Genomic DNA, 25240 nt, shown 5'->3' on the forward strand with positions numbered 1-25240 from the left:
AAAAACACCAAGCCTATAGCCCAGGGAAATATCGTTTCAGCCAGGTTCGAAAAGTTCGCTCTAAATCGCTCGTTCGCTGTCTACACCACTCCCCATGCATGCCTAGAGGCCGAATTACGCGATAAATAAAGGAATAGGCGAAGAATAATTATATCGGAAAAATTGAAAAAAACACCAAGCCCATAGCCCAGGAAAATATCGTTTCAGCCAGGTTCAAAAAGTTCGCTCTAAATCGCTCGTTCGCTGTCTACACCACTCCCCACGCATGCCTAGAGGCCGAATTACGCGATAAATAAAGGAATAGGCGAAGAATAATTATATCGGAAAAATTGAAAAAACACCAAGCCAGCCCAGGGAAATATCGTTTCAGCCAGGTTCAAAAAGTTCGCTCTAAATCGCTCGTTCGCTGTCTACACCACTCCCCACGCATGCCTAGAGGCCGAATTACGCGATAAATAAAGGAATAGGCGAAGAATAATTATATCGGAAAAATTGAAAAAACACCAAGCCCATAGCCCAGGAAAATATCGTTTCAGCCAGGTTCAAAAAGTTCGCTCTAAATCGCTCGTTCGCTGTCTACACCACTCCCCACGCATGCCTAGAGGCCGAATTACGCGATAAATAAAGGAATAGGCGAAGAATAATTATATCGGAAAAATTGAAAAAACACCAAGCCTATAGCCCAGGGAAATATCGTTTCAGCCAGGTTCGAAAAGTTCGCTCTATATCGCTCGTTCGCCGTCTACACCACTCCCCACGCATGCCTAGAGGCCGAATTACGCGATAAATAAAGGAATAGGCGAAGAATAATTATATCGGAAAAATTGAAAAAACACCAAGCCTATAGCCCAGGGAAATATCGTTTCAGCCAGGTTCGAAAAGTTCGCTCTATATCGCTCGTTCGCTGTCTACACCACTCCCCACGCATGCCTAGAGGCCGAATTACGCGATAAATAAAGGAATAGGCGAAGAATGATTATATCGGAAAAATTGAAAAAACACCAAGCCTATAGCCCAGGGAAATATCGTTTCAGCCAGGTTCGAAAAGTTCGCTCTATATCGCTCGTTCGCTGTCTACACCACTCCCCACGCATGCCTAGAGGCCGAATTACGCGATAAATAAAGGAATAGGCGAAGAATAATTATATCGGAAAAATTGAAAAAACACCAAGCCTATAGCCCAGGGAAATATCGTTTCAGCCAGGTTCGAAAAGTTCGCTCTATATCGCTCGTTCGCTGTCTACACCACTCCCCACGCATGCCTAGAGGCCGAATTACGCGATAAATAAAGGAATAGGCGAAGAATAATTATATCGGAAAAATTGGAAAAACACCAAGCCTATAGCCCAGGGAAATATCGTTTCAGCGAGGTTCGAAAAGTACGCTCTAAATCGGTGGCCCGGTAGAATCGCTGGCTTTTTCAGAAAAAAAGGTGAGGCTAAAGCCCAGTATAATTCTCGCAGAGGCTGGTGCGCTCATTTCTATGGAACGCGCTGGATTTGAAACATACGTCACTGCGCATGCTCGTACACGTGCTCTACTCGATTTACGAGATGAATAAATGACTGTAACGAAATCGGCTTTTGCAGAAGAAAAGGTAAGGCTATAGCCCAGTAGAATTTCTGCGCAGGCTGGTGCGCTCTTTTCTATGGAACGCGTTGGATTTGAAACATACGTCACTGCGTATGCTTATACACGTGTTAAACTATAAAAATAAACTAAACTAAAAATACCGTCAGCAGTGCTACCATGCACGCCTAGTAATCGCACTTTCGCTCCAGAGAGAGAGAGAGAATAATATAGGAAGGCAGGGATGTTAACCAGTCAATAGTCTGGTTGGCTACCCTACGCTGGGGGAAGGCAGAAGGGGAAGCGAGAGAAGGGAGAGAGAAGGTGGAGATACGTGTACGGACAGCACTTGAGCTAAAGACGCTCGCGGAAACCAGAAGTTCTGAGAAAGCATAAAAGTGCTTTCACTGCCTTCTGAGCCGATGATCGGTCGGGACGGGCTTACAGAATGCTCGGTGCTGACATTAAGCGAACGCCCAAGCGTTAACATCTAGTAGGGTTTCTGAAAACGCGGTTTGTATACAAAGCCGTCGCAGAGAACGTGCGAACACGTGGAGAAGATACCCTCCAAAAGTCAAATGTGAGCCCTTTAAAGCTTACCTTAGGAAGCTTGCACTTCGATGCCGTAGCGTTGAAACACTGTTTAGATGGATGACACGCAAAGCAGGCGTGCAGATGACGTACAAGTAGTTAGTCGAAAGGTCGAAGAGATACAGTCTCGTCTGGAAAAGTTATGTTTAGGAGCGAAACAGATCCGTGGCCGTAGTCAAAACAAAATGACGTTCCGAGATTCGTGCGGGTCGCTTGCTGAGTACGTGATTATAGACAGTTTGCGGAGGGACATGTACGGATACTGAAGCGTCATTTTGTTTCGACTACGGTTAGTGAGCCACTTCGTTCCCAACGTGCAAGCAACTAAATCACCAATTCATGGGATAGTGTGTATAATGAAACACAAACAAACCGTGTTCGTCGTCAGTAGCTTTTTTATTATTATTTTAATAAATAACATGCCTATTCTACACTGCTCTCACAATTTACTCATTCTATACAGCACTATGTACATGATATATCGTCAGACTGTCCTTATTGCAGTCGAGCTATTGCATTAGAACTCTACATGACACAAATCTCGGTCTGTATTCGCAAAAGCGTTCTCACGCTAGAACTATTGGTTAGTGTAAGTGCCAGACGAACGTAATGTAGGACATCGTATTAGCGAAAGCGTCCAGCCAATCCCAAACAGCTCGGACGAACGAAAAGCTCTGTGAATTCAGCCCCTGTAATATCGTGCGACGAAGGGGAGCTTGCTCAGTGATGAAAACTGCATATTAGGAGTTTCCTGCACCGTCATATTTTTTTTTTGGCATTACATGTTTCTCCTGCTTAAATCGAGCCTTTGTGCTAGTCACTTAGCTGTAATCGTCTTATTTCGAAAATAACTAGATTCGCGTTCTTGTATTAGAGTGTTTAGGGTACATCTATTGCTCTATACCACTGTATACCGCTGTCACGGTACTCAACCCTTCTTTCTCCTTTTCTTCTTTTTTTTTTTTTTGTGCACATGGGGGAACAGAGACCACAAATGCGGGAACCCCACTTCAGTTGGTTCTATTTGCAGAGTAACACAACATTGTTCGTTTCATCACGTCTGAACCATGCGACAAATAAAAAATAAAAAATAATATAACCAGAAGCCACCATCTATACTGAAACGTTTCCCCTTGGAAGGGTAGTTGAAGGCGAGTGTGAGCTTGTCTTGATACTATGATACTGGTTGAATGGCAGCTGGAAACAAAAACAGAAAAAAAAAAGAAACGATGTGACCTGTCTGGTGATGTGCACACAGACATTGCAGCGTTATTTTGGCCGTTCGTTAGTCCCTACAAGCGCTATCGTAAGCATTATTCCTCTAGGGAAAATAAATGGTCATGATGTAGACTTCGTGCGGAATATTAGCCCAAGCTTTTCAGTTCTAAAGCAGAAGAAGCTTACTTGTTTGTTCTCGTTGAGACGTGATCAGTTTCGAATACCTACGAGCACACCGTACTATACATATGCCCCTATCGCTTCGTAAAGCCCGCCGCCACCACGTTATTTCTTTTTTTCAGTACGCCGAAAATTGTCGTAATTGGCGCGGTCTGCCATAACAGCACCAGAGAATGTTGTGACAAATGTTCCCGCGAGGCTGGACGCGTCTCAGAGATTCCGTAACACACATTCCGCAAACATTTCACACGCATTTGCATCTCCGCCTTAATTATTACAAACTAAACAGCTTTATACTGCATGTATGACTCAATTCAACAAGTTCCACGATCAGGGGCCCATATGTGCAGAGGGTACGCGCAGCAAGTGTCCCGCACATACTTGATCTGTCCTGGTACACCACACACACCCAACAACTGCGCTCAGCGAAGCGCAGTCCTTCGCTTAAACTGAACCGTCGTGTTGTAGACCATGCGTGGTTCAGCAACACTACATTCCTCTTGTGTAAGTCTGGTCCGGGAATGTCGGCACATAAAGCAGGTGACACGGGGTGCGATTCCGCGAGCTATTCGACTTCGTAGAGTCGTGACAACAACAGCATGGTCCACCACGTTTCCAACACGTTCCTCCGGTCAGAGCGGTCATCTTGAGGACGTGCTGCACGCCGCATCGGCCCTTAACGTGCACCTCTTGCTACACATGTTGCGACGTGAATTCTGGTAACGATGTGTACGCCCACTACATAGGCTGTCGGAGCCTGTTGGCGAGCTGTCGTGGCCTCCGAGACCATTAATTCTTGAGAAGAGGAGCGCACTGGAGGTCTCGGACGCCGCGCACTCCAGTTGAAGGCGCAGGTCGTGCGTCAAATCGCCCGCGGAATCGTACACCGGCGGTGGTCTGCTGCTTGAGAACGGTTCCGTACGCCGCGCCTCCTCGCCGCAGGTCAGAGGAGCGCGGCGGGCATCATGGCTCGGTCGACGAGAATCCCAGACGCGGCCACGAATGGGGCAGCGTGCAGCTGCTGGAACCTCGCCACCACCGCGGTCTCGGTGGGCGACGGTCGGCGCGACGGAGTTGTGCTGGACGCGACGACGCTCTCGTGAAGCTTTCGCGAGTGCTTCTTGAGGTCAAAGTTCCTGCAGAACCCCTTGCCGCACACCTTGCACGTGTAGGGCTTCTTGTCGTTGTGCGTGTGCATGTGGAAGGTGAGGTTGTACACCTGGTGGAAGGCCTTGTTGCACACGCTGCACTTGTACGCCTTCTCGCCCGTGTGCGTGAGCCGGTGGTTCTTGTAGTTGCCCTTCTGGTGGAACCCTTTGCCGCAGTACTCGCACACCCAGGGCTTGAAGCCCGCGTGGATGCGCACGTGAGTGTTCAGCGTCGAGCTGCGGTTGAACGCCTTGCCGCACGTGGCGCACTTGTGGGGCTTCTCCTGGGTGTGGATGATCTTGTGGCGGCACAGCGTGCTGGCCTGCCGGAAGCCCTTGCCGCACACCTTGCACACGAACGGTCGGGCACCCGTGTGCACGGGCATGTGTCGCGTCAGGTTGTAGTGCGCGTTGAACACCTTCCCGCACTCGGTGCACGTGAATGTCTTCTGCTTGTTGCCGGCTCCGCCGGCTCCACCGCCTCCGCCTGCTCCTGTGGCGGCCTTTTCCGTGTCCTGCAGCCTGGAGTGCTTCAGGACCTCGCACGCCATGGTTGCTAGGCGCGGCTGAGGTCGCACCAGCCTCGCCGTCGTCTGCTCTGCGTGGGTCGCGACGTCTGGCAACCCAGACGCCGGCGTCGAGGAGGCGAGGCCGTCGGAAGCCTGCTGCAGCCAGGGGTAGACGAGACCACCGCCTCCTCCCTGGTGTAGCCTGGCCAGCTGACTCAGCGCGGTCGTGGCGATGCCCAGAGCTAGGGTCGAATCCTGGCGCTCGACTCCAGGGTTGTGGTGAGGGCCGCCGTACGGCAGTGAGGGCCTGATCCAGGACGCCCCGGAGGCCTGCAGCTTTCGGTGCCAGTCGTGGAGCATCGCCGAGAGCGAGCAGGCGGCGGAAGACGCGCTGTTCCTGTGCGCCTTGTCCGGGGCCATGATGCGCGCGATGGAGAAGCCCAGGGCGCCGGCCGCCTTCTTGGCGGATGAGGACGGCTCGTCTCTGGTGCTGCCGGAGTCTTCCTCGTCGTCGTCTTCGACGTCCAGCTCCGAGTCGGAGCCCACCTGGCTCGTCGGCAGTGGTTCCCCCATGGCCGTTTGGTGCCGGTTCTTACGCCTCGCATCTGGACATCTGCATCAACGAAAAAAAGAAGAAACGCAGAATAAGTTATTTAATAGCGCACGCTTTTACGCCTTAAACTGCACGTACGCACGAAGCTATGGGCATGAGCTTTCGAACGCCATCGTCATTGACGACGTGTGTTATGCTTTTGTAAAACAGTCGAGTTGCAGGCTCTGCCGAAAAAGAAAAATGCGGACCATACGATATCTAAGCAATATAAGTTGGTCAATGGGACATAGAGATTTGAAGTGGTAAACGGTGGCCCAACAAGGGAGGCCTCTGCCTGAAACCAACGTTTTCGACAAGAGTCTTCGTCTCATCTACAATATCCGCGAAAAAAAAAGACATAGCTCTTGATTCTATGTCAATTGAGTACCGCTTAAACTTTGCAGATTGATCAGAAGTTTTGCCCTCATTTGTTATAGCTTCGCGCATTGGCGCGAACAGGGCTTTCTATTAGAAGGCACCAGAATATTTTGCAGTCATCGAAGTCGCTAATAGGACACGGAAGTAACGGCTGTGCACTCGATATTCCCACAGCAGCAGGCTTGTAGGGGGGGGGGGGGGGGGGTCGCACGGCATCCCTGGCCCTCTTGTGCTCACGCCTATGGATTCGCATTCGTGAAGTGCCACGTGAGCCCCACCGCGTAGGCGAACGAAGCTCCCCCGTAAGGTACGTCACCTTCACCTGAACTACACTTGCAGCAGAAGTCTAACCCCATGGGTATAGGATCATGAAGCTGCAGTACCACTACCATATGTAAGCATTCTTCTCACTTTAAGTGTTATGAAAATGGAAGATTTTTTTATGATCTAGCAAGAAAATAAGAAAGTCACACGACAGCTATTTATCATAGACTCCATTAAGACTCAGCATAAGATAATCAAAAGGAGTCAAATTGCGCAGCAACATTTACTTGTAGCAAATACTGCACAATAACTTTCAAACGTGGGCATTCATTTGTAGGCGTCACTATGATACTAGTTGATATAGGCGCGACGTATACGACTACGCAGTCAGGTGTACTTAGAGAAAAGGAAAGCTTGACAAGTAAAAGTAAAGCTCAGTGAAAGGCAAAAAGAAAAAAAGGAAGACGAGGTATGGGTATACAAAAGAGAAAGTCAAACGAGATTTCCAGAATGGCGTACTACAGATTGAGCGTCCTGGTTCGACCTAACTACACCCACTAAGTGAGAGCTCAAACAACGTATGTACATGCGGGTTATAATACAAACTTGTCTATGCCAGAGAGCAGGCGTATTGCCGCGGAGGAGAGGGGGAGTGGAAGTAGCAGGGGTGGGGGTGGGAGGGGGGGTGTAGAGAGGCATTCACGAAGTCCACTCCATTTGCAATGGAGATGAGCCCGGGGCTTTCCCCCGACTCCCCCGGTTTTCGGTATCCATCTGTTGCGGCCCTCTGCCTTTATACCTCCCTTTCCTGTTGCTCTGTTCCGCTCTCAAATCACTCTATTTGCTACGCTCCTCTTGTGTGTGCACAGTCTGGCCGACAGCGGCGAAACCCCGAGTGGGTATCTTCCGGGCCCGGCCCGCGAGCAAACATTCGAAGCCGACGTAACACTAGGCTGCTGTGCAAGTGGAGGCTTATGCGTATTACTACGCTCTCTGACGCGCGCCCTGTCGCCTTTCGATGGACGGGGGATCCCTGGAGAGGCAGCTGAAAAGGAGGGGGCGGGGTAGATGGGAGGGCGGAGGAGGAAGTCTGGGGACTTTTGCGAGTAAATATACATTCGTTAAAGCAATGCGCTTTCGTCCGGCCGATCTAGACTGAAACATGTAGGGTATTGGGATGTCGCTGCCCTGCTAAATAAGACTAGGTAAAATGTGGTACCTGTACGGGCAGAACGGACGTCGATCCCGGCACATGACACAGTCGCCCGGATCGGACAGGTAGAATTTCAGTTTAGGTATCCCACGTTAGGCATCTCATGGGCATCAGGAGAGTGTGATTACTGATCAAATGATGCATTTTCACAGTACGATAGGATTATTGGCAACCAATATAACGTAACGTTAAGCTGTTTGAATGAAATGATGGGGTATGTGTGAAAAAAAAAAAATCATGCATGCAAAGGCTGGAAGGTTATAACCAAACGTAGTTCTCGTTGGCTACCTTGAAACTGGCAAAGACGTGCGAGGATAAAAAGAGTAAGCTAGCGTAAGGGGAGAGAAAAAAGTCGCAGTTTCGCCCGAAAGGCGAAGCACTCATAGCGATAGCGAATCTTTAGACATCCATACGCAGTAAGGCTAGTGGTTTTCTCAGCTATATAAACTGCTGTGAACTTTCACTCACTAACTAAAGTAACGATCACGGTGCCACGCGCGCAACTGGCAACCATGAACACATCTCACTCGACGACCGTGGACATTCGCTGTCCGAACGCTGGCGTGATGAATCGCGGCAGCAGTGGCGAGCGAATTCCCCTTTGTGTTGCCTTTCGCTTCAACGCGAACTATAGGCGCGCGCGAGAACACATTGCACACAAAGTCATCAGCTATAATGGGTAGGCTAGCCTTCGAACTCATCGCAGGTTACCTCCAAGATAGGACAAGCGCGGCCGTGCCTTGTGGAGCCGCTGCAGAAACAAAGACGCGCGCTACCCTTGCACCCCCCCTTCCCTTATCGTGCGCACGCCTCCCGCTTTCCCCCTCGCGCGCGTGGAAAGCCGGCGCGCGAGCACCCGCCTTCGTCCTTAGCTCGCGTGAGAAGACTGCGCCGCACTAAGCCACCATCCCTCTCGGCTCATCCTCGCGTGATTTCCCTCGCACCTAAATCACACGGCACACGACCGTGGTCTTACCGCCCTTGAAATTTGTACGGAGACTCACGCTGACAACGACGGCGGGAACTTGCCTGGAGTGTCCCTATAATTGTTATCGCACTAAAAGAATGAGAGAGGACTACCCCCGAAGTTACCCACGTACATTATACAGCAACAGCAGGCTGCATGAATGAAGGCCCATTATGCCTCAAGAACTTGAGTAACACAAATGCAACCTTTTGCACGGAGTTTGTTTGGAAGGCACTGACCTAGAAAATTTTCTTCTAATAAAATGTGAATGTTCAGTCCATTCAGTACTGTGAACCTCGCTTGCCTCGGTACTATACAGTGCGGGTAGACATAGAAAAGGTGTGTGAGTGCCTTGCCACAGCTGCATGCGTCGCAAGTGAGGCAGTCGGTAATTTCAATGAGGACGGCGTGGGAGTTGCTAAATGCGGCTTCGTGCCACAAACAATACAACATGGTTCACTGCGTAATAATCAAGGTGGTATATACGCAGCCATAGGTCTGGGGACAACGAAACGTGAAATGAATTGTTCCATCCGTTAGGCAGTGTTCTACTGTACGCGGGCAGTCGTCTGCGATAAAGGAACGGAACAAGAGAGAGAGAGAGAGAGAGAGAGAGAGAGAGAAATATGACACTTTCTTCATAGTCTAAGATATGTGTATGTTTAGAGCCGGACAGCGGCTCTCGGTTAATTTATCGAGAGGTCTGCGGTTTACTCACGTAAACTGTGCTGACAATGAATTATGGACGCTCGCAATTGAAATTGGGCTGGATTGGGGAAACGTTTATTGAGCCTGCATTGAATTGAGCCTGAAGTGTCAGTGTGGATGGAGACGACCGGCCCTGCCAATGTAGGAGCCGCCAGTACGCATGTGCAACGAAGTTTAAGCATTTTAGTTTAGTCCTACCGTGTGGCGATTTACAGCGAGAAAGGTGCAGCACAGTTGCCTGAACAACGCGTCCACCAATACGAACACAGATGCTGTGAATGGCTAGGGCCTGCAACTGAACTACTACAAACACTAAGCCGCCCTTATGTTTATGACACTGTGACAGAAGATCGACGATAAGAATGCGCAACCAAGCTGCCAGGCATTATAAAAAGGAAATCCGGTCTATTTATTGTTATCCAGTAGATTTTAAAAAAGAAGAAAAAAGTAAGGTCATTTGGCCGTCTCGACTGGGTCAAGTCGGGACACGGGACATTTACTCAGACGTCGGGACTGTCCCGCTAAATTTGGGGCGGTTGGCCACCCTAGTCCTGATGGTACTTGTATTGTTGCTTTGTGCTGGCGCATGCGCTTGGTGAGAGCTTTTGTGTTTATTTCAACGACTGTGCACACCGGTGTATTGTGGACGAGGAGGTGGACGCACGCGTCCATTTCGCTGGTTTTCGTCTTTGTGGCTTCACCGCAGTGACCGGGCGCCACGCCCAAAGACGATGGGCTGCAGGAGCTGCGCCTATACCGATTCCCTTCGCGATAAGGAAACGTAACGTTCATTTCATTAGCTTTCGTACTTTTCTTGCGCAATAATACATTTCGTAGAAACTTTCTCCATGCATGAACTTTTTGCGTGCTCGTAAACACTTCCAATAAGGAAGCACTCGCCAGAAAATAAAATTAAAATGCAGTGAAGCATCGGTAAAGCTTGTTTCTCCCCATAAGTATCTCACTTACGTGGAAGCTTGCTTTACGATAAGATTTACTGAGATACGTAAGAGTGCCGGGGCAGCTCTTGAAGGCCGCTGTCGCACGTAAAAAGGCTAGCTGTATGAATACCACAGTCACAGCTGACGTAGGTCTTTTTTACGCCGGTGGATTGATGGATGGAAAAACTTTATTGAGAGCACTGAGATCACAAACGGGTATTCACGTAATACCATCCTGCGGTCAGTCAGTTGGTCCGCAATACACAAATGCCGTCGAGCAGAGAAAAATTAATAATAAATATAAGCAAAATTGTTCGACAAGGTGGTGGTTTGGGCGAGTCATTATTAAATATTGACGATGCAGCGAACATGGTCAGACAAAGACCCTTGTCAGTGCTCGTCACTGTTGCTCGTTTGCTCTTGTGTACTGTACAAACTTGCTTTCTCCTACAATGTACCGTTAAACTAGACTCTCGCATTAACGACACGCCTCGAAAGAAACGAAAAAAACGGCCAGGTTTACAAAGTCACAGACTATAATAAGGAGAGAGAAAGAGAGAGATAGATAGATAGATAAAAAAAGAGATCCGCCCACGGGAAGAGACGGCCGACAGTTGTAGTTCGTTAAAAAGAAAAAAAAAAGGAAAAACACCGGCAGATACAGCCAAGCGATGCAAAGGAAGGCTCATTTGCAAGGCAAATACGCTCGCCGGTCCCCGACGACGACAAAACGGTGCGGCGGCCCGTGCGGTATACGCACCTACGCGACCACTGCGACGCGAGCGAGCCATGTCGGGGGAGCACGCCAACTTCGTGTATCCCTGACGCACGCACACGCGCACGCACGCACGGTGTGCTGACACTAGCGCAGTAGCAGTATTAGCCGCATGCGTACGGCTAATAAAGAGAAAGCGCGGGCGGTGTACGCCGGTTCTTTGGCCGGGACCGCGGCCGTCCGAACCCGCGTACACTGACAACGCGCGGAGCGCCGCGGCGCGGCGACCGCAAATAATAAAGCCGCTGCCTCCCTCGCCCCTAGCTCCTCTAGGGAACACCCTCCCCTCTATTCCCCCTCCCCCCCCGCCTTGCTTCCCTTCCAACAACCCTCGGTTCCCATTTTTACCGACAATTGGTTCCTGATCCGATTGTGTGACCGGGGCGGCCGATCCCCGCCGGATTATCGGCTTTTGTGCTTGTGTACATAGCGGGTCCGGCGTGGCTCCCGCTGCTTCGCTGCTCCTGGGTACGCGAGGTGCGCGCCCTCTGCATACAGTGTTCCTCGCCGATTTGTCTGCTCCTGCTCGTAAATGCCCTTTGCATCCCTTCCTTATTTAACTACTCCCTTCATCCTCCTTTTTTTTTCATTTCTCTTTCTCACTTTCTTTTCCCAACGTTGAGTTCTGAACGCATCCCTCTCTTGCTCTCTCTCCTTTGCTCCTTTCTTTTTCTTCTCTTTCTCCGGGAGCCTGTCCCGTTTCATTACACTCGCTATGCTACCATGGACTCGCCTCCTCTACCGCACACACGCACACACACACACATACACACATACTCTCTCTCTCTCTCTCTCTCTCTACGCTGGCCGATATCCCTTTGCGCCCAGTTGACGAAAGCCACCGACCCGGCCCGCTTTGCAAGAGTACCGATCCCTATGTGTGTGCATGTGTGCGTGTGTGCCGAACCTGCACATAAGCGCCCGTATTAGTATACTATACACTGCGGCGCTACCTACATAGGCTGCCGCAGAATCTAACCGCGTTGAAAGGCGGGTATTGACCAGCCACGTGTATACAGCAGCGTCTTGTATATACTATAACCACCATACAACGTACATGGGCTGGGGTCCGGCAAAAGACCCCTGTGATGTGAAGCGCATTCTACTTGGACGGCGGCGGCGACTTGCTTGCTTTGAGCGGCGTTTTCCCCTCTATTGGCGTTAATCCTTCAGTGACGTTCGATAATCTACGAACACATGACAACACCTCCCTCCTTTTCATTGTGGTGGACATCACTGCCTCGCCGCTAGGGAACTAAATATAAGAAGACAAAAAAAGAAGTAAAAGAGAAAATGTATAGGTCCACTGCGCGGGGCCCATACGTATAGCTCTGTCTGAGAAGCCGCCCCAGCACGGTTCAACCCGCGCGGTATAACGTCTTTGCCTTCGGGACAGGCTTCTCCTGCTGGCCTCTACGACGCAGCCTCTTCTGCATGCCGCAGGATTTGAAGAGGATCTGTCGGAGCCCCCCCCCCCCCCCCCCCCCCGCTTCTTTCACCCATTCCACGCAGGGTTATAGAGCAACTCTACTTCGTCGTTGTGTCGGGCTCTCTATTATCAAATATTGCTCTATACACATTGCTTTTGCTCCCTCCTCGTTCGAAAGTATTCGTATTCTTTTGAGCTTCCTCTTTTAACTCGTTTTATACAGTAGACTCACGGAACTCGCCGTGATCGGATTCCGGGGCCGCAAATACCCGACTCGGCTGAGCGCACGTCTTGTCTCTTAACACTTTTGCATATATAGGTTCGAAGAGCGGGGAGGGGGCATTCTAATACCGTATTAACCGCGGCGTGCCCATTGTCGGGCGTATAAACGCACACCTCGCGCTTCGAGTGGATGCTCGGGACAGCGAAGAACGCGCATGCGCGAAACGGATCGGGTCTTCTTGGAGCGTTAGGAACCCAACGTTTGTCGTGCTTTCTTTTCTGTCTAGAGGAATGCGGTTGTGTGGGCATAGGCACGCGCGGTCTTCTTTTAAACGCCTATTGTGCACAGGCGCGGGTCTTGATCCGGGATTTCCTTCTCGCTGATGATCCGGTGGATTTCGAATCGCACGTGTGTACGCGAGAGTCTTGTGCGCGCGGCTATAGGGGAGGCGGGACGTCGTCTTTTGTGACGGGACCTCGAGTTTTGAATGCCGATGAAGCGGGATTAAGGGGTATTTTCGTCGCGTCCTGTGTAAGCGTGACCGCGGGAAGCGGATTATCGGCACAGAGAGTGTGCCGCGAATCCCGTGAGCCCCCGAAGGGATGTCACAAGCGTAGCCTCGCTACAGAACTGTACAACACGCTATTAGGCAAAAGATGTCCGGCGTAAAAAAAAGAGTGTATATATATCGGGCTGCTTTTTGTTTTTATTTATTTCGGAGGTTATAAATGGTTTAGGGACACAGTTAGAGGTTGATACAACAATTTCGCCTCTTCGTGTGGATCACTCGATGATGTGGACAACTTGCACTACTGCACAGTGTTGTTTTGTTTATTATTTGTATATACACAAACGAGAAAGTATAGGTGGCGTTACAGCCGTCTAGCCGATGACACTTCTAAGAAGTTGACACTTTAACCTGTTTCCACAATACCACACACACATATGCCCCCCACACACATAAATGCAACAGCAGGTCATAAACTATTTACCTACAAAAGAACGCAGTGTTACTAAAATGGATATATACAACGTTGCTCTTGGCAGGTTGCTCTCACAACAGCGGGTTGTGAACCTGCTTTTCATAATACGTACATAAAAGAAGCAAGTGAATCATGCAATATCCAAGGATAATGATTAGCTTTGTCGATTTTTAGACTCTCTAATACACGCAGTAAAACTGCAACACGTTTTTTTTTTTTTTTTTTAGTGTCACGTAGTTGTAAACTTGGTATTGTACTGTTGGTAGGTATTGAGCCTTACAAAGAAAAGTGGAGCAGTGTAACTGTGAATTGCCGGGTATATTGTCGATTTGTCTACATTCAACGGTGCAAATCTTAGCCACTTATGTTTCGAGATTGACTTCCTTTTTAAGGTCCAAATTGACCATGAAAGAACCTCAAGAAAAGTTCAATGTGGAAGAGCAGATGACCATAACCAAGTTGCTGTTTCTCCAAGGTAAAAGCGCGAAGCCAATCCATGATGAAATGTCACAAACTTTAAGCGACAGTGGCGCTGAATATGGCACAGTTCAACTTGGGTTGCCAATTTTAAAGCTGGCCATTCAGGTGTTGAAAGTGAGAAACCCAGTATAAGGCCTGTTTCGGTTTCTGTACCTGCAAATGTCAAAGCCATCAGGTCAAGTCAAATCAAATCAAACCAAGGTTGATCCGAAATCAAATGTACATGAGTACAGGAAGCGAACGAGGCAAAGGAAAGAGCTGGTCATGTCAGTTTCACTGGCCTGCGACTCACCACATTTCAAAGCAGATGACAGTGATACGCGAGAGCGTTGCTTAAGGTGAACGTAGGAAATGCACTCGATATATGATCGGTTAGTGGTATATTATCGAAAGTAGTGGTTGCCTAATTAAGTAACAAATCAGTAAATGAGAACATATATATTTCCTTCATGTGACCGCGCAAGCTTCAATGAAGGTGGAAACTGTGGCATCCTCTGGTCGTGCGTTGACGGTTTGCCGTTTTGTTGAGTAGCGTTGGAAGAATGCAGGATAAGCTTTGCTTGCGGCAGTTTGTTCGCGGGTATTTTCTACGTGCCATTGTTCAGAGTACCACGTTCTGTGAATCATTGTTCTTTTTGCGAGCGACACTAGAATACAGAATAGAATTTATTGATAGGAAAGACAGAGAGGTCGACCTAAGCTAGTGCGCTCCAGACTGCTACTCTGAACAAGGGAACAGGAAAGGGGGGTGAAAGTACTGGGATGGATGATGATGATAAGAGAAGTGGTGAGTGCTTATCTACATGATACAGTTGCCTTGCTAGAGCCGCTCGTCGAGCTTGGTGTCCTGCATAAACGTCAACAACATTTTACTTCACGCACTGAAGTTGTACTGTCAGGCCATGGGCCGAGGATAGCTCCTAAAGCTTCTTTTACAACTGAGCAAAAAAAGGCAACGTGTGGAAACATCGGTGCCCATCGCTTCTCCCAGGGCAGAGAAATTCCGCGTGGAAAAGGTCGGTGCAGAAATAAGTGGCAACAGCTTTAATGTGAAACGTCTTTTCATTTCGGTCAGCATGGCAGGTCGCCTGCTGAAACCCCATGTGAGGCTACATGTATATTGTAACGAAATATAACGAAACATGTAACACTAATATAGCTTACATCTTTGCAACCGTACTACTCACTCGTCTTGCTTTGGTATCGATGCGTACAGGAAAGAATCCACTACACGATCATGCATGTGTCGCGTGCAATTACAGCGCCTTTGTCTCCCCGCGCACGACGCAATCGGAGCTAAATTTAGCCGCTCGCTCTGCGTTCAGAGAGCCGCTATTGCGCTGCCGTTATGCGTTGGTCGATCCAAGCGGGAGGGGACACGTTTTAGAGAGCTCACTCTGTCACAGTAGGTATAAGTCATCAAACTCAAACCTCTGCTCGATCATCGGGAGTTATAAGGATTACAAGTGTGTAATTTGTTGCAAAAAGGAATTGGCGGTTGCTCGGCTAAGGACCCTCTGCGTTCGACACGTTAGGTTCAGAAATGGCGTGGAAAGACTTGGATAGCAAGATAGAGGGATCGCCATTCCGCGTCCGGGGCCCTCTTCGACCTCGGCCAGCCGAGTGCGAATAGCGAGCAAGCAGGATTGCAAGGTTAGACCATATGACCCCCAATATAGCTGTATCACACGTTATGCTTGTAAGCTTTGTAATGCTCGAATAAATGCTACTTGCGTTTTTTTTTCTGTACCCTAGCGTTCGTACACCACCAGCAGCACGTGCAAGTCGTTTGACGTGACTCGATGTGGATGCGTCCCCGAGGCAACCTACCCAATTTTGATGGAATGAGAAGGGAGTATTGCTGGTGGACAACCTCCAACAGGATGCAATATTCGACGCAAAATATTACTATGATTTATTGACAAGTTGAGTCGATACATCAAGAAAAAAAAATTAACCGGCGCAGCTCGAAACGTGAATCTGTCGGCACGTTGCGAACAGAGCGTGGCAATGAGAGATCGCGAGAGGCAGCGCGTGGGTGACGCGTGGGCGCGATTCGCAGCATCAGCCGCAAACTGACCTCCCATGCAGACGATGCGCGCTACTTTGGCGCCATCTCGTAGCCATCGTCGCCGCACTACGCTTTTCTTCTCACGCTTTCGCCATACCCTCCTCCTCCGCTTTCCTCTTCGCGTCTTTCATCCCTCGCTGCGCTCCGCGTTCGTTTTTTCATCCTTCGCTATGTTCATTCCCTCGGTTACGCCGATGCTCGCCGCTCTAAAGGAAAACATCGAGGAAACTTTTCCAAAGGTGTCGTCCGGTTGCATCACGATGCGACCGTCACACACTGTATGGTGAAACAATGGCAAAACTAATCTACTTGGGCTTTCAAGTCATGCACCATGCGCCCTATACACATGAACTGTCCCCTCATGAGCATCACATTTTCCTTAATCTAAAGAAACACCCACAGGGACAAAGATTTCGGAGCGTTCTGGTGGCTACCTATGCTGCGAATGGGTGGTTACATAAACAAACGGAAGCATTTTGTTTGCAAGAACTTAATAAGCTGTAGGAGAGAGATACTGCAAGTGCATTGACTTCCTGTGAGAGAATGTAGAACATAGGGGCAGTTACACCTTCGCAGCTAACTTTGTTTTTGTTTTCTTAAACGAGGGCTCGATAATAACGCTCAATATCTAGTAGCGCCCTCTCGTAGTCGACAATTTTCCTCAAAGCCTTGTGGGCTATATATATGAAGAACCTGATCACAACAACCACTAGAAATCGCTCTTTTTGTTTACTGCGCTAACAAGTATGAGCTATTTAAAATATCTGACCATCTCTTCAACATCATGCTCGAACGTCTCGAAAGCTTTAATTAAATTCTCGTCATTCGTAAGGTTCGAACCGGCAACCCCGCCGGCGGTGACACTAGAGACGTTTAGCGTGTCCGGTATTCGGGCAAGCGCGGGCGGTTTTCCGGTTTAGCGGGGGCGTCCACGTGAGCGGCCAGATTGGTGGCGCCAGCTGGTGGCGCAAAGCTCAACCACACAAACACAGAGCTAATTACTATATTCTGCTTAGCTGCTGGCGTAAATTTTCGACAGTGGCGTAGCCGTGTTCACAAATACGTCGCTGCCAAAAATTTGCACGGGTGGCGAAGCAGGATATGGTGAGTTACTGCAGTTTTAGCTATGCGTTTGTCTGGTTGAGCTCTACAACACCAGGCGGCTTCACCGCTCACGTTTACGCCCCGACCATCCGGTAATCCGCCCAAACCGCTCCCGTTTACCGGAATAGCGTACAAGCTAAACGTCTCTACTGGCTCTCTACCGCTACTCCAGAGCCGGCAGGTTCCACCATGAAAAATATGACGTTTCTTGTTTCGTGGTTTCAAGTAAATCCGAAAAGTTCAGTTATGTGATAAAAAAATTCGCACTGTTTATTCTATAGCGCCATCACGAGAAGCGCCGTGTACGAGTGTGTTAACCAAATAAATGTAGCCTCCGAGCCTCCCGTCTTGTCGAGTACATTAAGTCCACGGACTTACAGTATGTCTTCGTTCAAGCCGACGCCTCCGGGCGATTAGCTAGGGCTGTCGCGGTCTCCGCTGAATGTTGCGTTGTCGACGTGTACGTTCTGCAGCGTGCGAATGTTTTAAACTTTACAATAACGAATAGAAGCGTGTACCATTCGATATCGTTCATTTAATCGAATGAACGCGATTCATAAATACAATTTCTTTTTCAAATGCTTTCGAATACTTCAGAACGACAACTGCGAAATGGAACCCCCATAAAATTGAAACAAATATGCAATAAATTCCATCCCATTGCATGTTCACCCATAACATGTAGACGTTGACATAGACTTCCTGTTACCTTACACAGAACATTATAGTTACTTTGTTTAGAAGGTTACTTCCACAATGCAAATTTCGTAACTTCTGTAGCCGCAAGTACACACCATTTAACAGGGATAGGCGGGCTAGTTGGTGGTCGATATTGGAGTGCATCATGTAACCGCGCAAACAACAAAGGACAAAGAAGGAAACACACAGGACAGGCCTTTTTTGTCCTTTGTTGTTTGCGCGGTTACATGATGCATTCCAGTACACATCATCATGGCGTCGTCATCATGTTTCTTTTTCTAGTTTGAAGTCGCAACAGAAAAGAAAGGAACTTGTTCACGTCCGCCATTCTATCTCTCTTGTGCGACGTGACAATTTTCACCTCCGTCGTCGTCACATATCGTCATCGCCGTCGTGTCGTTGCAGCCGCCGTGCCACCGCCGTTGCTGTTGCCGCACCATCGGCGACATTGCCGTCGGCGTAGATATAGACTCTATCGTCGATTTCGCAGGTACTGTCGTCGAGAATCCATCGCTGTATTGGGTTATACTTTCCTTTGACGTTGGCTGGTTACAGATTTCTTTCTTGAGAGATATATATGTGTATGTTCTCATTCGCCGGTAAATTCAGCCCAACGGCAGGCACCCAACTCGCACCTGGTTAGCCTATAGACTCTTCCCGTGACAAACAGTTTACGACAAAGCCGAAATTCTGTCTTCAGCTCGAGCACACACACACACACACATTCGTGAGGCACAAAAGCCTGCGTACGCGCGCCCACAGAAGCCGCACATGGCTCTCTTATCTTTCTCCCTGTGTGAAGACGTTTACGGTCCTTAAACAGCCATTCCCTCATTGTCTGTACAACAGAGCGCCCACGTTCTTGCGAATCGCGAAGCGATGGGCGTGACTCCCAGGTCCGCCTTCGCGACTTCGACCCGCGGTCCCCTCTTCGCTCTCTCTCTCTCCTCCCCCACTCTTCCCTTTCTGCGACTCCTTTCTTCGCTCCGCTTATTGACGCGACCGCATCTTGGCGCGAGCTTTGTGCCCCCAACGCAGGTGCGCACTCCGCTCAGGAACAAAAAAAAAAAAAAAAAGGAAGGAAGGAAGGAAGCTTGAAGAAGCGCCCCCGAGGAGCTGGCACGACCCTGCGCGACCTGGAGGCGTGCGCGCGCGCGCACACACGGGACACTTCACCCGCATTGCCGAAGGCAATGCGGGAAAAGCCTCCTGCCGTCCGCCTCTTCTCCCAACCATCGTCACGTTATATAGGGTACACGCCGCCCCATGCAGTATTCGAGTCGCTCACGATGGACTCCCAAAGTCTGCAAGCCGTCCATTGTTACCGTGTACACACGCACCTTTTTCTACGGCACGGCCACGGATGCCGAGGTGCACCCCCCTATTTAGGAGCACCCTCCCCCTTCATGCCGCCGCGCGGCCAGCCTCAATGCACGACGGGTGGGGTGGACGGTCGCGCGGCCTGCAGCGTTGTGTGTCCGAAGCCGCCTACGAGAGGGCGGTGGCGGCGGCTGTATAAAACGCGATTTTCGCGATGTCTTTCAAAAAGTCGGGGGTCCCGTGCGCCGAGTGCAAGTATAGCATGCCGTATTTATTCGTGTAAAGACCGCGCACTCGCCAAGTTCGAGTTCGAAATATTGAAGAAAGGTAGTTTCACCAAAAAAAAAAAAAAAATTGAATTTCGAATGCTTGAGGTTAGATTTCAATTTATACCACCGCTAGAAGTTGGTGGTATGTTGGAGCATCAGGGACGGCATCCAGCACGATATCATCTTTGGCAGTGTAATATAGGGTGTAGACCAAATACTAGAGTGTATTACCTCATCCTTCGAGAAGGTAGTAAGCTCCGGCAATGATGGCAGCGGTGTTGAGAGCGGAAGCGATCAAGATTGATACGGAACTTGACCAGTAGTGCTGAGTCTTGAAATAAATTTGGCAAATTATAGTTCGGCGGAATTCCGCAAGGTGGAGGAAAAAGAGTTTACGAAATTAAAAAAAGAAAATGATGTCGGATGGTGCGCTCGAAATAAACGAGCGTGTGTACAGCGTGTAGCCTGCAGTGCCAACATGATTCATCATTCGCGACGTCTTTGATACTTTTTAGCGGGTGATCGCATATATGCCCGACTCGTGTGAGAGCCGCCCACTGGCCGAGAATCCGAAAACATACAAAGCGCGCGCGTGCTATACACGAGTAAACACGGTATACATGTGTCGGCGGCATAACGGCCTCGGTGTAGCTGCCTTGCGCCAGCGCCTGCAGCTCCGGCCCGGTGAATCAAACTTGGCGTGGTACGACTCGCCCGTGGCTTCGCCTTTGGCTTCGCGATCCACACGACCCGATCCCGTCCTTCTCCCTCTTTTTCTCTATCACGGTCTTCCTTTTCATGCATCTTCGAGTGCCCTCGTCGCCGCGTCTCGGCGTGTCACTGAAAGCAAAGACGAGCTCGAAGAAAAAAAAAGGACAAGGAGAGAGAAAGGCTGGTTTATCCCGGTCTACTTCCTCTCTCTCTCTCTCTCTCTCTCTCTCTCTCTCTCTCTCTCTCTCTAGTAGGGATGCGAAGAAACACGTGTGCGTGTGTGCTTTGAAGTAGGTATGTGGAAGTGGTCTAGATATTATATATACATGCGGACGCTATAGACGGCTTCGGGCAGCGCGAAAGGGGGCCGTTGATCGGAGAAGTGTCATCTGCGGTGTGTCCTATACACGACGCGCGGAGGGAACGGAAGCGTCCGCGGTATACGCTCGGAAATGTCACCTGCGAGCTCTTAACCGCATCCCTTCCTTGTCTAGTGGATGCGGTCGACGAAGTGGACGCGTCTCCTCCTGCGCTTGAGTGCGAGTATAGCTGCAATATTGAAAGCTTGTCGAAGAGGAATGTGTACGCCTTGTCCGCGTTTTTTTTTTCTTTTTCTCAGCAGGAGCTTCTCCGAGCTGACCAGCTGTTCGAAGAGTGTGGGCGGAGGTTAGCGGGTGACGAGGGAAGCTTACAAACGCGAGCTGTAAGGCAGGCTTTCTGCGCGGTGCGTGTGTTCTTACGCAATGGAAAACTGAAAAGCGTTCGATGCTAATTTGCGGCCGGAATTCGTACCCGCTGCTCGGCGACCACATCGATACTTGTTGGCTGGTTAATGAAAGCGCGATTTTTTTTAATGTTGGAGTGAATGACTAAGTCTTGAGAAGTCCCAGAAATCCTCAATTCCCACATAACAAAAAAAAATATAGTAAAGCTCTAACTACAGCAAAACATACAAACACACAAACAAACCGAGGAACGTAAAATTATAACCCCATTGTGATCGGATTTCTTCACACGAGGCTACATGCTCTGACGAGCACATTGTAAAATATCACAGCAAAATACGGTCAATGGCGCCCGGCCGGCAACGCATTTAGTGAACGTGTTACGTCACGGTTCTATCTTCGCCGACGCATTCAGGTCGACACTGATACTCAGTGACAGCTTACGCTGTTCGCCGCATTACTTCAGCTCTTCTCTTCAGGAAACGACAGGCGAAGTGCCAAAAGCTGCTTCAAAGTATGGCCATAGTTACAGTTTGAGTTTTCAAAAGATATGGCTCATTTAGCGACTAGCAGTAAATTACAGTGTTAATATTCAGACGGGCCTAAGCAAAAGCAGTTGTATGTAGCTCGAGAAAGACATGGAGATCCCACGCTCTATGTAATCAACGTCGTCCGAAGCATATTGGAGGTAGCTGGCTATGAATATTCGATTGGAGTTTCACAATGTTTTGCCAAAAGGGCTACAAAGTGCTACCAGAGTGTGTGTGACGACATCAATACGACGGTCCGTCAACAGCGGCACAATGACCGCGACGCGACGACAGTGGTATTACCATGATATTGATGATCACTGAGCGATGATGACGCTGATGACGATGGCCTATAGAGACTACCCGACGGTGATGGCAGCGGCTAACATAATGACATGACAACGCTGACGACGTCGACGACCATTTCAAGGGCCAAATTTTAACTCACCTTCACGGCGGCGTCAAAGGTTTTGTCGGCAAAAGGGCAGCGTTATTTACCCGAAGTTTCTCAACATTAACCAATAACCTTTGAATCACTTCTTCAGGGATGTCTTCCCTGACTTTGCAGTTACCACTGAAGTCTCCACGCTATTGCTATTATTCTCCCGGACTTCTCTCGTTGGTCACGAGGTTTGTTTCCAGTGGCTACCAAACCAGGGATATAGCCGGAAATGAGGTTTCAGACGGGTTAGCTGATATATAGTCAGTCACGAATCAGCTGATATCGAGACACACATCGCAGTTCGCGGATTTCACGGTTCACAGTGAGTGATCCTTAGGCGGTCCTTTCTCGAAACAGTGCTGTACAAAAAGCATTAGTCCCATAGTGCAATCGCAAACAGAGCTCTTCTTTTTTCTACGTCTTCTTCTTCTGTTTTTGATAAACATGGAGCAATTGGAAAGAAGCTCTTGCTCTTTGGCACACGGAGTGTAATATTACACCTGGGTACACAACTGCTGGCTCAGCTGTGCACAGGCTGGTACACACATTCGCGTCTTTCGGCACGAGGAAATCACAAGTGTACGTGTTAGCAACGTTTAAAATACGCCGCTGCATGAAATCACGTGGTACACATTCAGACAACGACGGGCCAAGATGGTACGAACGAACGAACAAACAAGAATGAACGAAAGAAAACGAACAAATGAACAAGCAAACAAACAAACAAACTCAAAAGGCGGCACCTGCCGCGTTCGCCAGATATCACAAGACAGAACAGCATGCAGTCAAAACGCGTCAAGGCCAAAGTTCACGTTTCAAGAGAGTCCTGCTTCGCTTGAGCATATGACATTTGCGCCGTAGCAAACAAAACGACGGACGACGGATACTCGACTCTTCTCCGAGGACCTGCGTGTGTGTAACCACCGACCTCATTCCCCTGAAGAATGGAAGAACAGAGAGGAAGAAGAAAAAAAAAAGCTTGAGGCAAAAGCGAAATTCAACCAAGAAGGGATGAAGAGAATATTCGCAAGTTTGGAGGTCACGTCTCAATCCCGTTCTAAAGACAGAAAGACGACACCCGAAGCGCACATGTCTTCGCTGTCGCTTATATACATATACATATACATATACATATACATATACATACACATATGCTTACACGTGCACATCAAAACGACGAGGCTTCGTTACACGCACGTGCGGAACATAACGCGCCCTTCTTTCGCTGCATCACGGGTCGCAACATTGACCTCGTTTTTTTTTTTCTGTTTTCAATTCCACTTCTCCCGTTCCCTAACTCTTGAAATCGTGAAGAAAGAAATAACGCGAACGAGTGAGTGAAGAACAAAGTAATTCTGTTTCCGGCGGCCAAGCACCGCAAGGTAGTCGGGACTCCCGACCCCAGTTCGCGACCCGTGCCACAGGTGTTTCAGACACAAACACGAAAGGAGGAGGAGACGACATACGAGTCAGAAATCGGGGTCACTTCGACCTAGAACCACATCTAGACTCAACCAAGGCCGCTGTGGCTCGGATATAGCTAGCTACAAGGCGGAAGTTTCGCTCGACAAACGTAAAATCGAAACATCGAGAACCGTAATTCGAGCAAAGCTATCCGAGTCAGTTGCGTCGCGGAAACTGGACACCGGCCCTGCCATGAACCAGCAACGAGAGAGAGAGAGAGAAAGAAAGAAAAAGACAGGGAAGCTCTGCCCTTTTCAACTTCCCTGCCTTCCCTAACGTTTGAAGGACGTGGTCGAAATTGTCTCTGATGTCGCGCACAGTTGAACATCTATACTTGTGTTTACACTGCGTGCGTCCTTTAACAAACACACACAGCAGCCGACGAAGACGTCCGCGTACTGAGGCTGCGAGTTGAAAGCAGGCACACAGAAAGGAAAGAGGTATACACGCTATGCCTACAGTAAACATATACAGACAAACCGCGTCCGTTTGGTTTACGTTACCGTGCCGTGGGTCTAAACGACGCTTCTCTTTCTTTTTTTCTCCTTTTATCTTGCTCGAATTGGAGAGGAGAATTAACGGTCGGCATGCGCGCGGGGCGGCTTCCTTTGAGCCGCCTTTGACCGCGACCTCCGTTCCTTCGCCGACTTCCCCGCGCTGTCGCTTGTATTTCGCTCAAAGCCCGCTCTTCAAGCTCGAGAAGGGTGGTTGGGTGGGTCGGTGAAGAGGGAAAGGCGAAGGTGCGGCTGTTTGCGGTGGTGGTGGTGGTGGTGTATCGAAAGGCCGCTTGTAGAGCGCTCTTTGGCGGAAGCTGCATGGTGGCGTTGTGACGAGGCAGCGACGAGACGAAGATCCCGTTCTCCGATATACCGTCGGTGTCGGCAAAAAAAACTGAAACTCTTCCTGCCCGCACGACTCGCGCGCTGGGTGAATTGATTTGTTACTTCAAAAGCCTCAACGACAGGAGCGACTGTGATGACAGCGGGAGCGGCGAGCGTGCCAGTGCCATATGGCACAATGGGGGAGCAGTTTTGCGGCAGTTAAGATTGCGATCGTGCTGGTGGGTGGTACATACGTGCAAGCTGGGTATACGTGTGGCCTTGTGTGGGGCCGGCCGCGGTACATCGGAAAGCGCTTGCAGGCAGCTTGCCTTTTTCTGTATCGTGCGTGTGTATCTGCGTGCTTCTTAGCCGCGTGCGAGCGAAGTGAATGACTTCACTTACACAAACGAAGTTTGACTGCCCATGGATTGCCTATAAATTTATACTTAACGGTGACCCCATATAGAGTGAATTTAGACAATCCGCGGATTGTCTAAATACAGACTTCCTGTAGATGACTTGTAAAAATAAATTTAGGCGGTCCACGTATTGTCTGTAACCATATAGACTTGTAATTTAGATCCCTCTTGGAAATGAATTTATAATATATGCATGGATAGTCAGAATTCAGAAGGACAACGCCGTGACAACTGTGACGACTGTGACGACAACGGCATGACAATGCGACTCAATTACGACGAAGAAGTGACGATTACAGATTAACGGTGATGGTTTTGGTGGAGTCAACTCACACTTTACATACTTGCCTAGCGCAGCCTTCTGAGGTCAGATCACCGGAAGAAAGCAAAAAGCGAAGGGTGCTCCAGCACCGTTAACTCCAATGCCAACAGCTCATAATAGTTCAATGTACACTCAATACTCACTCAATGCACACTCAATGTACACTCAATACTCG

The 25240-nt window shown here is 49.3% G+C and overlaps 1 protein-coding gene across 1 annotated transcript in view; it reads right to left on the bottom strand.

Annotated features, from left to right (window-relative positions):
* Positions 1-3105: 3105 nt before the first annotated feature.
* LOC126522896 (uncharacterized) overlaps positions 3106-25240 on the bottom strand; it is a 38045-nt gene continuing 15910 nt past the window's right edge. The window contains exon 2 of the mRNA XM_050171741.3: positions 3106-5828. Within this exon, the coding sequence (XP_050027698.2) occupies positions 4502-5788 (1287 nt within the window). The 5' untranslated portion in view covers positions 5789-5828 and the 3' untranslated portion in view covers positions 3106-4501. The remainder of the gene's footprint in view (positions 5829-25240) is intronic.

The sequence above is a fragment of the Dermacentor andersoni genome, chromosome 6 (assembly GCF_023375885.2).
Source record: "Dermacentor andersoni chromosome 6, qqDerAnde1_hic_scaffold, whole genome shotgun sequence".
Classification (NCBI taxonomy): domain Eukaryota; kingdom Metazoa; phylum Arthropoda; class Arachnida; order Ixodida; family Ixodidae; genus Dermacentor; species Dermacentor andersoni.